The 16,479-nt window shown below is 57.3% G+C and overlaps 4 protein-coding genes across 4 annotated transcripts; 2 read left to right on the top strand and 2 right to left on the bottom strand.

Annotated features, from left to right (window-relative positions):
• Positions 1-502: 502 nt before the first annotated feature.
• BJ171DRAFT_572014 (uncharacterized protein) lies at positions 503-1,919 on the bottom strand (the record flags this gene model as incomplete). Its single annotated transcript, XM_053113697.1, has 4 exons — positions 1,538-1,919; positions 1,215-1,443; positions 658-1,128; positions 503-588 (listed from the first exon to the last, which is right to left on the bottom strand). The coding sequence occupies exons 1-4, from the start codon at positions 1,820-1,822 to the stop codon at positions 503-505; spliced, it is 1,071 nt and encodes a 356-aa protein (XP_052962342.1). The 5' UTR covers positions 1,823-1,919.
• A 2,153-nt stretch (positions 1,920-4,072) lies between these two features.
• Positions 4,073-4,763, top strand: BJ171DRAFT_528226 (uncharacterized protein; the record flags this gene model as incomplete). The annotated part of the gene is made up of 1 exon (XM_053112696.1): positions 4,073-4,763. A coding segment is annotated over one exon (660 nt), but the record flags the coding sequence as incomplete, so codon positions are not given.
• A 6,734-nt stretch (positions 4,764-11,497) lies between these two features.
• BJ171DRAFT_528225 (uncharacterized protein) lies at positions 11,498-14,207 on the top strand (the record flags this gene model as incomplete). The annotated part of the gene is made up of 6 exons (XM_053112695.1): positions 11,498-11,718; positions 11,837-12,389; positions 12,584-12,623; positions 12,736-12,833; positions 12,952-13,042; positions 13,273-14,207. Coding segments are annotated over exons 1-6 (1,463 nt in total), but the record flags the coding sequence as incomplete, so codon positions are not given.
• A 137-nt stretch (positions 14,208-14,344) lies between these two features.
• BJ171DRAFT_464615 (meiotic recombination protein DMC1/LIM15-like protein) lies at positions 14,345-16,043 on the bottom strand (the record flags this gene model as incomplete). The annotated part of the gene is made up of 6 exons (XM_053108545.1): positions 14,345-14,577; positions 14,670-14,841; positions 14,986-15,324; positions 15,537-15,543; positions 15,594-15,805; positions 15,936-16,043. 6 exons carry the CDS (start codon positions 16,038-16,040, stop codon positions 14,534-14,536), a joined length of 879 nt encoding a protein of 292 aa, XP_052962339.1. The 3' UTR covers positions 14,345-14,533.
• Between the last annotated feature and the right edge of the window lie 436 nt (positions 16,044-16,479).

Below are 16,479 nucleotides of genomic sequence, written 5' to 3'. Positions count from 1 at the left end.
GATTGCGGATGAATTGCAGGTGTGCTTCGGTCTCGTTCGTGGTCTATTTGTGCCCCGCAGGTCCTTTGGCGGCGAGGGGAAGAAGGCCAGATGGGTTGCGTCGGTAGCAAGATGAGTTGTGTCGGCAGCAGTTCCGCTCGCAGACCAACGACGCAATGGCGGCAGGCAAAAAAATGTGGATGGAAAAGGGAGGGCGACGCGACAGGCGAGGGCCAGAGCGTGGCTGGCCAGCAGCCGCAGCGCGTCGCGCCACCGCGTCGGCGACACGGCGATTCGGCTCCGACGCCAGGGAGTGCGCGACGCGCCAGGGCCGACAGGAGGGCCAGGCAACGCAGAGCGAAACGGATGCGATGTATTCGGAAACAGGCGATGGAACACTGGAGGGAGTGCAGGGCAAAGGAGGAAACAGTGGAGAGAAGGCAAAGCAGAGGAACAGCAGGGTACAACGAAAACAGCGAAATCAGCGAAAATAGCGATGAAACACAGATGCACGAGGGGCGCTCTATGCGATCTTGAGGTTGTTGAAAACAAGCTCGAGACTCTCGACTGGATCTTGCTCAAGGTCGCACTGCATCTGGTCGTCCGAGGCTGCAAGAAGAAATGTTTGGAGATCCTATCAGCATGCAGCAGTCGGAATTCGTGGCCGCATCAGCACACAGGTAGACATGACAAAGCTGTCGTCGGCTACTTTACCAGGAACAGTCGTGGTATTGGCGAAATCAAGGATGTGTGCTGGATAGCCGGGGTTTTGAAGAGGTTCGTGCGACATTTGAAAAAGATTATCGGCAAACTGTGTCAAGACATTGTCGATCGGAATCGGATCGTTCGTAGCCATAGCAGTGCCATTGGCCGCAGGCATGGAGTAGCCAGTGTTTTGAATGGGCTCATGCGACATTTGAAAGAGAATATCGGCAACAGTATTTGGGTTGGTCGCGATAACGGCTTGAGGAATGTTGGTCAAAAAGGAATTGCCGTCGAGTGGCATCGCATCAAGCTCGGACAGTGCTGGGATACTGGCCAACGGAATCGCGTCAGTCTCAGCCATGTGAATGGGTGGGAGGTCCTCTTTCACTGGGAGACTGAGGAGGGAGTTCATTGAATTCGACTTGAGCGACTGAAAATCGACATCTGTGATTAAAATGACTGGGTTAGTATGATGGACCACCATGGGAGCGTCATGGTGGTGTATCACAGAGAAACTCGAATCCCATTACCAGTGCATAGAGCCGGGAACAGCGCTTCGGTTTCAAACATGGTCTCGAGTGCCGCAACCCAGTTTTGTTGCGCAAGAAGGCTCCGATACTTGAACTCGAGCTGCTGGAGCGCCCACTGACCAAGAGGGTCAGATGTATCGCTGATGACAGTGGATGGCCATAATCCAGAAAGCTTGGCAATGCTGATGGCTGAATCGGTGTGACTAAGACAATCCTTGTAGCTTTGGATCTGAAGTTGAACCAAATCAGAGGTAAACATTCGGACTGAATCAAAACCCTACAACGGTAGTGAGTCTGACATGCACCGTAAGGACGGCCTTTACCTCATAGTAGACCGAGCTCATCAATGCGTGTCCGAGCCGCTGGCTCGAGATATCAGGAGAAACATAAATGTATAAATCGGCCATGGCACAGGCCATATGGGCGAACTTTGTAATATCGTATTCAGTTTGGGCGAATGAGAGTGCATCGGTGTAGGTTTGGAAGCAGAGTAGAAGAGTGTCGAGATTCAAGAGCGGAGCGTTCAGCTCGAGATCTTGACTTTCGGTGGCACATGTATTCATTGAGACGGGCGGATGATGCGGCTCAGTGAGTTCAACATCGTCCATGTTGCTTAGAGAAATGGATTGGCGGTTGTCGGCAAGTTCGGCAGCGCCATCGTCGAGGCTGGCGATTTGTTGCGGCTCGGGTTGAATTGGGGGGCTGAAGGTTCTGAGGTCAGGAGGAGAGGAGCCTGAGGGCTCACCGGCAATGGAGATGAGATTTTCCAGCGAAGTTGTACACAGCCTCATATAGTCATGGTAGTTACGAGATGCCGCAGGAGACAGTTCATCAACGAAGTCGGGGTTGGGGTGTTGGGGTCCAGCTGACGTGGGTCGAGGACTGAGTGTCGATGAGCTGGCAGAGGGCTGCAGGATTGACAAGGAGGGTGTTGACGAATTCATATCGGTCAGACACTCGGTGGATCGGGTTTGAGACGATGACAATGGAGGAGCCGTCTTACATTCATGCCCAGATTCTTTGGAGCTGGTTCCAGCTTTGGGTGAAGCGGTCGACTGTGTGGGAGTCAAATGGCGGGTTGGAACTGGGATGCGCGAACGAGGGCTTGGTTTCGAACTCGATTGCGAAACGGCGACTTTGCGCTTGCGCTCTGGAGAGTCGGGTTCGTTTTCTTTGCAATTGAAAGGCGAGTAGGAAAAGGAAAAAGGCGAGGCTGCGGAGAAGTCGCTTGGGCCGCCAAACATGAACTTGGGGGCGTTCAGTGAGCCAGGCTCCTGGGTGTTTAGATTGCCATCGAAGCTCTTAGGTGTCGATTTGAAAGCAGAGGGATCTGGGCGAGGGGTGTTTGGATATGGAGATGCGCGACTTGACGGGACAGAGCCTGGGTGGGTCTTCGGAGTGGCTCTGCAGCTGGTGGAGCTATAGGGTGAGGGGGCACCAGCAGAACGTCGTGGTGCCTTGGGAACTTTGATCGGCTTGTCATGTTCCTGAACAACGCTGGCACTGGATGCTCTCTGTCGATGAAGCAAGAGACAAGGTCAGTGAGGGCAATGATGTGGCGATGTGTGGTGGAATTGGGGCATGTGGGCAATGCCATGGTGATCCAACAGCACATGCAACAGTCGTGGGTCGCTGCTTGGCGCAGGTGCATTGTTCGCCGGCTCACCTCGTCGTCGGATGGCTGTGGGTCCAGCGTCTGACGGAAACCAGGGTCGTAAGCCTTTGGCTCAGTTGGAGCCAAGTCGGAAGAACAGGCGGAATCATGGGGAGCAAAGCCATCAGGGTTGGTCGAGTCGATGGTCGGGTGTGAGTCGATGGTCGGGTGTGAGTCGGCGGGACCAGTGAGACCGGCGCATTCATTGGGGACAGTATTATCGGCAGAACCAGCACAGTCGCCGCACTCGGGCAAGTCGACGAGGTCGTTTGCCACCTCGATGGCTGTGGGTAGATTGTCTGGCTCGGAAAGAGTCGGGTCGTTGTCGTTGTCGTTGTCGTTGTCGTTGTCGTTGTCGTTGTCGTTGTCGTTGTCGTTGTCGTTGTCGTTGTCGTTGTCGTTGTCGTTGTCGTTGTCGTTGTCGTTGTCGTTGTCGTTGTCGTTGTCGTTGTCGCACTTCAAGCCAGACGCCGGGAGATCTGCGGCTTCGGCAGCCTCTGCTGTCGGGGGAGCAGGGTTGGCGACATTGCCGGTCTCAGGGACAGAAGGAGCAGGATCAGTGGCATCATCCCGATGCAAGGCGGGAGACGAGGTGTCTGGGATGTCGTCGAGATCCAAAGCAGGCATATCAACTGTGGGCTCGCAATGAGAAGGCCGTGGTGTCAGCTCGAGAGATTCGAGGGATTCGAGAGATTCGAGGGATTCGAGGGATTCGAGGGATTCGAGGGATTCGAGGGATTCGAGGGATTCGAGGGATTCGCAGCTCTCCGATGCTGGAGCAGGGTTTGGACGATGGTTGGCGTCAGGCCCAGGAGACAAGCAGGCGGCTGTCGGGGGAACAGACTCATTGCTTGCAGAGGTGCAAGATGGTGCCTGGATTGGAGTCAGCGGCTCAGTAGCCATGACAGAGTGTTCGCTGGAGGATGGCAGCCAATGATCAAGCACAACCAGGTCCGAGAGCTCGTTCTTGTCGGAGACTGAGGTGCCAGTGGGGGCCGGCACCGACGGCTCAGGTTGTTCAAGTTGCTCGGGTTGTTCAGGTTGTTCAGGTTGTTCATGCTGTCCATGCTGTTCAGGTTGTTCATGCTGTTCGCGTTGTTCATGCTGTTCGCGTTGTTCAGGTTGTTCGTGTTGCTCGGGTTGTTCAGGTTGCTCGGGTTGTTCGGGTTGTTCAGGCTGTTCAGGTTGCTCGGGTTGTTCGGGTTGTTCAGGTTGTTCGGGTTGTTCAGGTTGTTCAGGTTGGCTTGCACAGGTGCTGTCAAAGGGCAGCGTCAAGGACTCGGCTGTCGGTGCCACAGTTGGCTCGATCAGTGGTCCGTCGATGGATGCAGGCACAGAATCGTCGGGATCGTCGGAATGGGTGTTGGATGCAGGACTAATCAGGTCGCCATGGGACTGCAAGACACCATGGTCATCATGGGACTGCAGAGCTTGAGGATTGTCATGGCCCAGGAAGAATGCAAAGTCGCCTGGCATGAAAGTCTCGGCTGTGACACTTGTGCCATCCGATTTGCGAGCGAGCCGATCGCCAGGCAGTATCTGGGAGCAAGGGATATCATCGGCGTCGTTGTCGTTGCTGCTCGAGGGTGGCTGTCGGTGACTCACTTCATCGACATCCATCATGTCCAAGTCCGAGTCCGAGTCCGATGCCTGTGTCGGGGTTGCAGGAGACTCGGGTGTTGGCAAAAGTGTGGCCACATCCTCCGGGGTCGACGAAACAGGATGGTTCTGTTTGCAGGGGGAGCAGGCGGTGTCGGGGTTGTTCAGGCTGAAGCCCTGTTCGCCCATGAGGATCTCGGTGCGATGAACATGGTCAAAGAACTCAGTCCACGAGACATTGGGCGGTGTCTGGTCATTTGCAGGCGACATGGGCTGGTAATGGGCTGACGAGGCAGCCGGGGCAGCAGTCGATGAGGGAGACTCGGGAACGAACGACGGAGACTCGGGGGTGGCCGAGAAGACAGGCGGCTGCGGCGACACAGAGTCGGTGAACGAGAACGGATGCCGATGTGGAGGAGTGTCGCTTGCAACGGGCTGGAAGTATGGGTCGCTTGCAAAGGGCTGGAAGGGTGTGTCGGGTGCAAATGGCTGGAACAGAGTCTCGGACGTGGCTGGATGGAACTGTGGGATGCTGCTTGCTGACTGCTGGGATTGTGCCTGGGATTGTGCCTGGGATTGTGCCTGGGTCGGGGTCGGGGTCTGCAGGTGAGTGTCGAGTCCAAAAGTGAACGGCTGGAACTGAGTCTGCGACGGGGTGTGCGTCTGCGTCTGGGCGAATGCAAACGGTCGGCTGTCGGGTGTGCTTGTGGATGCTGACGACTGGCCGCCAGGGGAGGCTGTGGATGCTGACGACTGGCCACCAGGGGAGGCTGTGAATGCAAACGTATACGGTTGGCTGCCGGCGGCTGCACAGGACTGGGGTTCCGAGGCGTTCGTGGGTTCCGAGGCGTTCGTGGGTTCCGAGGCGTTCGTGAACGTGAAGGAGTGAGACTGCGGAGTGTCTGGGAACATGGATGGCTGCGGGGGGTGTGGGTGATGCGGCTGGGTGCCTGGGAACGGAGAACCAGTGGGTGTGGAAGTCGAGTTGGTTGCGGGAGCGCCTGCAGTCTTGGAGCTTGTGGTCCTGGTGCCCGCAGTCTTGGAGCCGTGAGAAGCTCCAGAGCCGCCGTTGGGTCGGCGTCGGACCCTGGGAACCTTGATCGGTTTGTTGCTCTCTCGGTGGGCCTTGGCGCTGGGCTCGGTCTGTCAATGAAGCAAGTGACAGGATCAGTGACAGCGGTGGTGTGGTGTGTGGGTGCTGACGTGTGAATGACATGGGCGGTGATGTGGCGGTATCGCGATGCGTGGGCAATGTCATGGTGATCCCAGCAAACTCACGCAGTCCTGGGTCGCTTCTTGGTGCAGGTGCATGGTTCACCGACTCACCTCGTCGTCGGATGGCTGTGGGTCCGGTGTCTGGCGGAAACCAGAGTCGTAGGCCTTTGGTCCAGTTGGAGCCGAGTCGGACGAGCGAGCAGACTGGGCAGGGCGGGTGGACTGGGCAGGGCGGGTGGACTGGGTGAAGCCGGCAAAGCCAGTGTGAGCAGTGAAGCCGTTGGGGTTTCTCGAGTCATCGTTGGGCGGTGGAGTCGATGGCCGAGGGATCGACGGTTGTGTGGCCTCAGGGCGTGCTGTCGATGTTGTGGCCGATGTGTCCGCCGTCGGCGCCGAGGCAGAGACACCATTTGGCTCACCACCAGGCAGGCGAGAGGACGCTTGAGGCTTAGTCTGGACATCAGGGACCGAGCTGGAGGTGGCAGTCGGCAGGTCGGGCCGGCTCTCTGTCGCCATTGATTCGTCGGGGTCCGACTTGGCGGCATCGCTGTCCATCCACATCACACACATTCTGCCGATCCAAAATAGTGCTGCCACCTGAACCACATATAGAATCTGGATAGATGGCACCGGCAGCACGGATGGGCGGCAAGGGCAGCACGGATGGGCGGCAAGGGCAGCACGGATGGGCGGCAAGGGCAGCACGGATGGGCGGCAAGGGCAGCACGGATGGGCGGCAAGGGCAGCACGGATGGGCGGCATTCAAGTGTCAGTCCAAGAAGCAAGCCACAATCGCCTCGCCATGCACGGTGCATATCACGGCACTTGCTCCCACCCCAATCGCAGACTCACCGTCTTGACCGAGTCACACACGCTATCGATCCAGCTGTTGCGCGACGCAGGGATATGGGCCGGGGAGGCTTGGGACTGTGCAGCGCAATGCGGGTGGTTGGGGCAACGGACAAATGGGCGCAGCCAGAGAGAGGAGTCAGTGGCGGTCCGTGCGTTGGACCAAGGGGGCGAGCAGAGCACGGCATGTGCGATGTGCGATGTGCGATGTGCGATGTGCGATGTGCGATGTGCGATGTGTGATGTGCGATGTGCGATGTGCGATGTGCGATGTGCGATGTGCGATGTGCGATGTGCGATGTGCGATGTGCGATGTGGCGCATGGTCCAGTCCTGACAATCAGGCACACGACAGCCGGCAGGGGCGACACTGCCGCGTCGATTGCCGTCTCCGACACCAGGGACCACATACCATCTCGGTCTCGGGAGGGGACTGCAGAATCATGTCGTGGAAGTGGGTCTGGCGTCGAGTGCATCGAGAGTCAGCAAGCTACGACAAACCGTGGTGGCCCAGTGAGGTGTGGCTGCGAGTGACAGTCGAGTTTGGCAAGCCGCATTGCAGCCTGGCCGGGACAGAAGGAGCAGATCCATGTCCAACTCGCAACCGAGCCACGATCGGGTGCCAGCACGTGCGTCAACCAACTCACCAGTGTGGGATCCTGAGGATGGTGTGCAGACACGAGGGTCAGACACGAGGTCCAGACACGAGCCAGCGACCGAGTGTTGGAGGTGGAGATGGGTGCGTCAGCATCGAGCCAGTGGCAGCAGGGAACGCGGTGAGTCGCTCGTATCGAGTTGGCGCTGCACGGACATCCTTGGCCACATCAGATCGCTCCCGATGAGATCTCGCTCTCGATCAAACCGACGACCCGATCCAATCGCATCCCACTCTGACGGTGTGTCGGCGAGACACTCGGTTGCCGCCTACCAGCTTGTCGATGAGCAAGAGCTCACGGAGGAGAATCCTGAGACGTTTGTCCTTTGCACGGATGTCCTGGTGAGAGACGACGAGAGTGCGGGAGAAGGGCTTGAGCACATGAACAGCAGCAATCTGTTGCAGGAACAGCAGCGACTGTCGCAGGAACAGCAGCGACTATCGCAGGAACAGGAACAAACCTCACACCACATCAAGCCACACTCACCTTGGCCAGCCGGTCGATCTCGTCCTCAAGTTGCTCACGGATAGACTGTTGGGTCTCCATGGTCTGCCAGGGCCGAAATGCGCCAGTCGGTGCGAGTGAGTCAGCCGTGTCGAGTGAGTCAGCCGTGTCGAGTGAGTCAGCCGTGTCGAGTGAGTCAGCCGTGTCGAGTGAGTCAGCCGTGTCGAGTGAGCCAAATGGGCCAAGTCAAATGCATCCGACAAGACAGGTGGATCAGTGGATCAGGTGGATCAGGTGGATCCTCGGAACTTGCCTTGACCCAAGCGAGCACGAATCTCTCGTGGTTGTCTGAAGACTCGGTCGTAACAGGCGGAGCAGAGGCAGCAGGAGGCACTTTGGTGGCAGGAGGGGCTACAAGGGGAGCCTTGGCTCCGAGGGGGGCAGGAGCGGCGTGGGTGGCAGGAGAGACAGGTGTGGCAGGAGAGACCGGTGTGGCAGGAGAGACAGGGGTGGCCGGAGCCGCAGAGGTTTGCTGATGCCCAGACCGCAGGAGACGGGGTGTGAGTGTGAGTGTGAGTGTGAGTTGAGTGTGAGTGTGAGTGTGAGTTGAGTGTGAGTGTGAGTGTGAGTGTGAGTTGAGTGTGAGTTGAGTGTGAGTGTCCGGCGTTGCAGTTGCAGTGCCATCAGACTCACCGCATCGGTATTGGCATTTGTGTTAGAATCAATCAGAGTGCCGCGCGGGTCGGTCCACGCAAGCTGCTGGGATCCCAGTCATACATCAGCGTCAGTGCACATCGCTGCACACCCATGCACCCATGCACCCATGCACCCATGCACCCATGCACCCATGCACCCATGCACCCATGCACCCACGCACATCACTCCTCATCATGCACCCAAACATGCACCCAAACATGCCAACTGCACCGATTCAACCATGCAATCCAAGGCGTTCCATACAACGCACCTTCGATACAAAGTGGATCTGCTCCCACAGTGTCACCACAAACAGGATGCCAACAAGGAGCTCGACGAGCTTCATCGATGGCGACGCTGAGATGCAAGAAGGCGCTGAGATGCTGGGAGGTGCAGGGATGTCAGAGGAGGAGGAGAAGCGACAGTGATTCGGACAAGAAGCAGTCTGTTTCGACGAGTGGCCGTCGGAGTGGTTGGAGTGGCGAGGTGCGATCGGATCAATGTGAGGGTGATGAGAGTGACGGGAATGGCGGGAGGCTGTGTGGCTACCAAGTTTGCGGAGCATAGGTGCACGAACGTGATGTGCGATGGGTGCGATGGGTGCGATGGGTGCGATGGGTGCGATGGGTGCGATGGGTGCGATGGGTGCGATGGGTGCGATGGGTGCGATGGGTGCGATGGGTGCGATGGTGTGGGGCCGAATGGCAGCCATTGTACAAGCAGAAGGTGCGATGCGAGTGTTCACGGGTTTCCATGGACTGTTACCTTGGCTGCCGGTGGCTTGTGGCGGTCACCGAGATCAAAGGTGCAATTTGAGTGGTCTTGGTGGGTGCTGGACAAGGCGATTCAGAGAGCCAGCAATTCAGAGGAGCAAACAAGTGTGGAAAGCAAGATGCAACTGGGTGGAAAGCGAGATGGCTGCTGTCTGAGGCGAGGAGGCTGCAAGAGGGGAGCGGGAGGAGGGCGAGCGATCGCTGCCCGCCGGTCAAGCACCATTTATACCCGGTCTTGCCGAGGTGCTCGGACTGCCTCCCGCCGGGATCGACTTGATCCCCAACGGCGTTTGCGCGCGGAGTATCCTCGAGGTGTCCTCGGGGTGTTCTCGGGTCCCAGGGTCGCTCTGGCGATTGTCGGGAATCTTCGGGGTGCGCACGCAAGCCACTCCGCCAGCATCCGTGTGGGCATATCTCCGGCATCATCGGCATCATCGGCATCACCGACATCTCGTCGTCCCAAACGCCACCCAGGTTGTGGTTGTGGTATGGATGCTTTGTGATGTACACCCAGTTACCGGGCCGCAGTGCAATCCATGATCGGTTCTGGCAAGGTCAAATGCATGGAGGCGCATCGCGGTTTATCACCGTGCATTGCCGGGCAGCCGAAGCGCCGTGCTGGGAAGCCGGCCAGGGTGCGTGGGAAAGCCGAGGCCGGTGCTGCGCCACCGCCGCCAGCCAGCCCGCCAGCCAGCCAGCCAGCCAGGGAGCTCTTGTTTGTGGGAGAGCGATGGCGGCTTGCGGGCGACTGGCTGGAAGCATGTGAACGGCCGGAAGAACGAATGAGGGTGTGAAGATGGAGGTGGAGGCGGAGATACGGAGATGGAGGTGCTGGGGTGGAGCGGCGTGGTTGCTGGGGTGGTTGCTGGGGTGGAGGATCGAGGTTGGGGGTGGAATGAGGATGATTGCTGGGGTGGAGGATAGAGGGTGGAAGGGGAGCCAGCAAAAGTGGAAGGAGGCCAGCAGAAGTGGAAGGAGGTCAGCAGAAGTGGATGGGTCGCTCATTGATGATGGCCTGATCGATAGATGGACTTTGTGGTGAGGTGATGTTGGATGAGAACGATGCTGGACGAACAATGGTGGATGCGGTGTTCGGTGGCAGTTGTGTGAGCGAGATGTGTCCGGTGGGATGTGTCGGTGCGATGGTCGCTGCCGCAAGGATTGCATCGGCACTCGTGTCTCTCTCCACCAGGCACTCTCACCTCTCCACCAGGCACTCTCACCAATCCACCAGGCACTCTCACCTCTCCACCAGGCACTCTCACCATCACCTCGATCCTCAAAGCACGTCCGAGACACCTCGAGACGCCCGAGGCACCGCACCACCCGACTTGCTTTGTCGCAGCCAACCGAGGCGCCTGTGTTCTCATTTGCCGTCGTGCTCTTCATGCGGCCACGCATCTGCACATTTCCGACGACAACAGGGCGGCGTGCCAGATGCCAGCTACCATCCGCCGCCAAGGCTTTGTCGACACGGCCAATCCCCACCACGATATCTCGACGGTGACTTGAACTGCCGATCCAGGTGGCTGATTGCCGGATGATGGCTGTTGGCTGTTGGGTGGGTGGACCACGGAGAGGTGAGTGGAGCATGAGCAGGTGAGTGGATCATTGGCAGGTGAGTGGATCATGGGCAGAGAAAGTGAAGTCGTGCGGACACCAGAGTGCTCTGATCAAGACAGTAACGGTGATTGTGATGGATACGGTTCCTGATCGCCGCCATCAGTCATCTCCTCCGTCGAGCGACATTTGCTGTCTGACTCACTGACTGAGTCACAACCGAACTCGCTCTTTGATTCACCACTAGACTTGCTGGATGACCGATCGACCCTCACTGATCCAACGTCATCGGTTGGTCCACAGAATGACTCAGCCAAGTCCAGATCCAGATCTGACCTTCCAGACTCTCGATCCTTGCAACTGCACCCGCTGTCGGCTCAGCCATCCAAGATCCTTGCTGGCCAGCGATCACAGGTACCGGTATTGTCGGGTAGCGACCGCACCCGGAACCGAGACCCGTGGGAAGCAGCCGCCGACCCCGTCCGATGTGCTCATCCACATCCACATCCACATCCACATCCACATCCACATCCACATCCACATCCACATCCACATCCACAACACCATCGGTGCAGTCACCCTCGAGGCCATCCAGCTGAGATCAGAGTCGATCGTCGCAGCGCCGACCGAGCCACCCACAGCGTCTCGCAATCGGACCGGATCGGTGGCTTGGCTGTTGGTGGCTTGGCAGTTTGGCGTGGCGGCTGTGGTGGAATGACAGCCTGGCTCGAACGGGATGGAGCCGGCTGCACCCGTGCAATGGGCCGCTGTGGGTGCACCGCCTCCGTTGCTGCTTCGCCTTCAACCCAAACTCAATCTGCCCCTCGTCTCCCTCCACCTTCGATATTTTCATCCACTTCCATATTCCCCTCACCTCATGGCCGCAGCCGGAGCCGCAATTGAGATTGTCGTCAGCGAGGCTGTGGACGAGCAGCTCCACCCCTCCGAGCACCTTGATGCCTCTTATGACCCCACCTCGTCCAACCTCGGCTTGCACCCTGACCCCTCTGGCGACGGCGAGCTCGACGAGTCAACCCCGCTTCTTGGCAACATGAAAAGGTGCCACACCAACATCCGAGAGACCAGTGCGCCTCTTCTGCTGCAAATGGGCTGTGTGGCTCCTTCTCTGTCCTCCTGCTGAGACTGCGTCTTTACCCTCCCTGTCTGTCCACATCAGCTCCAAATCATCGGAGAGCTTCCTCAGCGCCATCAGCGACCCGTTCGGCAGCATCACGCCCGAACTCCTCGCCGAGGGAGACGACCTCGACAAAGAGAATAACATCATCCATCTTAACAACAACCCGCGCTGGAAGAAGCAGCTCCGGATCATTGTCAACAACCAGCCGCAGAATCTGCCTGGAACGGCCCTGCGATGGTTCTTCACAATCGTCCTTCTGCTCTCCATCGTCATCCTCGTCCTCGGAACCGAGGCCCAATATGCCCAGTACAAGCTGGCCATCTTCCTTGTCAACGTTTTTTGCGTCCTCGTCTTTTCCATGGAAATCGCCCTGGAATTCTATGTCGCCCCCTCCTGGTCGAGCCTGAACCACTTCATGACCTACATTGATCTGTCTGCCACGATCCCCTTCTACATCGAGGTGCTCATATGCCTCGGTTCTGGACAGAGCCTCATTGACGGAACCACCGCCATCAGCGGGCTCGCTGCCCTGCGTATCCTGCGTGTATTCCGCGTTTTCCGCCTCCTGAAGCTGTTTGAGCGATCCGATGAGGTATGCCTCGCCTCACCATTGCTGAACTTGGTCAGCTGTTTGCTCTCTGTGGCCTTCAATCCAGGCACTCTTGAGCCTGAAACGCACCATATTGCTCACTGGTGCCCCACTGGCGCCTCGCTGGTGCCTCATTGGTGCCTCGCTGGTGCATCTGCCTTCCACTGGCCCTAATTGCTACGTGTGTATTCTTGTAGCTGTTGCTGCTCGTCAAGGCTCTTCAGGCATCCTCCAACGGTAGGTTCCGTCAAATGTCGCCGCAATATCCCAATACTCAGAGGCGGGCGCCATTCCAAATACCTTTTGATGTGTGCTCGACTGACTGGTTGGAACAACTCTTCCGCTCCAGGCATTGTGGCTCTTTTGATCACGCTGCCGTTGCTGGTGACGTTCTTTGGAACACTCCTCTACTATGCAGAGCAGACGAACGAATACTATGAGAACGGGGTGAGTGCCGAGATCAGACCAAAGTCACAGTATCACATCCTCGAAAGCAACACCCTCTGCCTATGATGCTGGACTGGACCGCCGTCGTGCTCACATGCCTCCGTTCGGCACTCTTCAGAAATGGTACTATTATGACGACAAGTCGCTCTCGCCCTTCCAGTCGATTCCAGATGCCTTTTGGCAGATCATTGTCACTTTGACCACTGTGGTGAGCATCTCGACGACGAGCATAGCATCTACTCTTGGCGGCGGCGATCTCGGATACCCCCCATGGCAAATACTGACACCGTCTGCTGCCTGGATCCGCTTGTACTGTCTGCGAACCATACATTCGAACATTCAAGGGGTAGGTCTTCCTCATCGCTCGCCGAGCTGCTTTACTCAGATTCGGGACTCACATTCTCTTTATCGTCAATCCTGCTGCTCCGACCGCGCAATAGATACGGTGATGTCGTCCCTCGCACCCTCGCCGGCCGCTTCGTGAGCGTTGCCACCATGGTTGTGGCGCTGTTTGTGATGGCCTATCCCTTGACGATCATCACCATGCACTACTCCAATGTCGTTACGCAGCACGAAAATGCCATCAAGCGCCGCCAGAAACGCCAGCAAGCGCTCCAAGCTGGAGTGCAAAGGGACGCTCGCGGCAGAAGCAAGTCTAGAGAGCGCGGTTTGGAGGTTGAATATCCCGACTCTCCCCAAGATGGACCGCAGGTCGCTGCTGTCGGCCGAGACATTGTCAGCATTATGCGAAACCGCAAGGAGCCTTCGGTCGACTACAGCTCGCTTCTGGACGAGCTGCATCGAACTTCGACACCGAGCCAGGTCCAGCTCGTGGAAATCAAGCGAGACGAGCTCGACCTGTCACAGGTATCGGTTCGGGTCAAGGTCAAGAGCGACGAGCAGTTCCGCAAAATTCTGCAGCTCCTGTCTCAGATTGAGTGACAGCATCTTGCAACAGTGCGCTCTTGCACTCCTTCCTGAATGTATCGACGGCACTCGGCGTCATATTTTGCTTCCGATTATTCTTCTTCTTTTATCGTGCCCGTGTTTAGGCTCTCGCCTGTATTCCCAGTCTACGCTTTTGCTATCATCCCGGTCGGTGTCGTGAGTGACGAGATCAGCATTGCCTCTCCTCTCTCTCTATTCGTTAATGAATACAGTCAAACCAGAAAGTTATGTGGCGGTATTCCGTTTCCCTGGCATCAGAAGCCCGAAGCCTGTTGATCACCTCCACGCTGCTGTGGACAGGGCATGCGATTGTTTCTGGTCCTGGCTGGCAATCTCTTTGCTTTGGTTGGTTTGGGAGAATCGTCTTGAACACACTCGGTCGATCTCCCGTGGTGACGATCGACTGGCATTGATGTCGTGATGTGGGAATGTGGTGAATGCACTTGATGTGGGAATGTGGTGGATGTACTCGATCCTCTGGATAGCTCAATGATATCGCGATATCAAGGCACTCGGTCTTCTCGAGTTGCTTGGCCTCTAGGCGCCGTGGGCACACCGTTTGGTCATGGTAGAGATGGGCGAGTGTGTATTTAGGACCAGAAATCAACGACAGCTCTGACTCAAACAGGTGTCCCGTTCCAAATGGGTACGCTATATCTTTGTTGATTTGGATGACGCATGGGCTCTGACTGCACAGTGCATAATTGATTTGGACAAATTGCATCGTCCAACGGTACGGGCACCCTTCTGATTCACTCCTTGCAGTCGATAATGCCACCCTCCGAGATCTGGTACACTGAACAGGATTTGCGGATCAAAACAACGATAGGACTGCTTCCGCATGGGCCCAAACGCCAGAGGCACACCAAACCCTCGGCTGCTGCTCACCTGCCTCGGCCTCGGGCACGTCGGGCGAGTCGTAGATCTTGCAGATGCGACTCTCTCCTCGACCCTTTCGAAGATACAGGCGGGTGGTGGAGGCATGGGCCAGAACATGGCCGCCAATGGGCTTCTTTGGGTCGGCCATGAAAGTCATTCCGGCACCAGGATCCGAGCACATCTGTGGGAATTGGGGAGGCCCACCAGAGCGGACTGGTGAGAACAACGAAGCACCAGACCGGGTCGCAGAAGAATGGCAATATGCAGCCGTAACAACCACAAAAGTCGAAGCTCGGCCGTCGGGCGCTCTCTCTCGGCCGCCCACCTGGTTTGTGATCCAGACGGCGATATTGAACTGTTCTGCAATCTTCATAAGGACGGAGAGCATGCCGTTTAGCTTCTGCTGGCGCTCGGCCAGCTCTCCTCTCCCACTGTAGTCGGTCCGGAAGAGGGCGATGATGGAGTCGATGACCAGGAGCCTATAACTGCGCTCGTCAGCCATCCTCCCGGCGATCTCGAGAAGGAGATCCAGCTGCTGTTCGCTGTTGTATGCGCGTGCATAGCTGATGTTGTCGAGAGCCGTGTCGCCGTCGACCTGGAATCGGGCTGCAATGGCCTTGATACGATCCGGACGGAAGGTGCCCTCGGTATCGATGAAAGCGACCTTTTGGCGACGGTGTCCAGGCAGAGCGCATCAGCAAGGGAAGGGGCTACATGCTTGATTTGATCGTGCCCACCATCCGAGCGGTCATGTCAAGAAATACCTTGCCGTTACCTCCCCCCATAGCGACCGGGAGCTGGGCCACCACAGATCTGGATGTGCGGGATCGGATTGAACAGAGTGAGAGCGGGCAAGTACAGACCCAGGCGGACTACTGCCATGCTCGGCTGGCGTACATTGTGTGTGAAAGCTGAGTCTTGCCTGTGCGGAACTCGCCAAAGGCTTCTGTGATGGACATGCTTTGAACCCCGCCGCCGAGCAGCTTGTCAAGCTCCTTGCTTCCAGTCGATATTCGGATGACGTGGCGACGCTTCTCGGCAAACTCTACGCCTGTAATGAAGCCACACGGCACCAATTTATTCGCGGCCTCCTTGATTTTTTCGACCTTGGCTTCGGACATGCCCTTGACCTTGCACAGGTTGCGCTATGCATCCACAACAGAAGGCAGCAGACGGTGAGCCAGTCGCTTGCAATATGAGTCAACGAACGAGTCACCGCTGTTGAGTGCGAGGGTCGAAGGACGAGAGGCGAGGAGCGAGGGGCAGCATGCTCACCATGGTCGTCATTTGTACAGCGCGGATGGATGCGATGCCATTTGCCTTGAGCTTGGAGATGTCGGCCATCCCAATGCCTACATCCTGGAGCTTCTCTATTTCCATGAAATCCTGTACCGGTTTGTATCAGCAGCCGGAGCCGACAGCGTCTCGGCAGAGGATCGCTCGGGTTGCGCACACTCAAGACGACTTACCGGAATCTAACCGCACGAGGCATCATCAATGCAATCCGACGTCAGGAGTACACAGGAATGAGCGACGGTGTTGGATAAGTGGATGTAATTTATGTAAATCAAGATGTGGGAGAGAAAACTGTCGTTGAGCCATCCAGAGAGACAGCAGTCGAGTGGAAAGGGGGAAGATCAGCCATGCACGACGACCTCAACAGCCTCAGCTTCCTCTTCCTGGCTATCGTAGCCAACATCGGGTGCAATCTGGTCGGTCATTCTTGGTGCTCGTTGCTGAGCCAGGGTTGAACGAGAGTGGAAGGCAAGAGCAACAGAAATCAAGGGCTCTTTATGCAGTGGGCATGGATGAATGACTC

Source organism: Polychytrium aggregatum (genome assembly GCF_025602895.1).
Source record: "Polychytrium aggregatum strain JEL109 chromosome Unknown BJ171scaffold_65, whole genome shotgun sequence".
Classification (NCBI taxonomy): Eukaryota; Fungi; Chytridiomycota; class Chytridiomycetes; order Polychytriales; genus Polychytrium; species Polychytrium aggregatum.
Note: the sequence above shows the minus strand (reverse complement) of the source record. Positions and strands in the feature narration are given on the sequence as shown.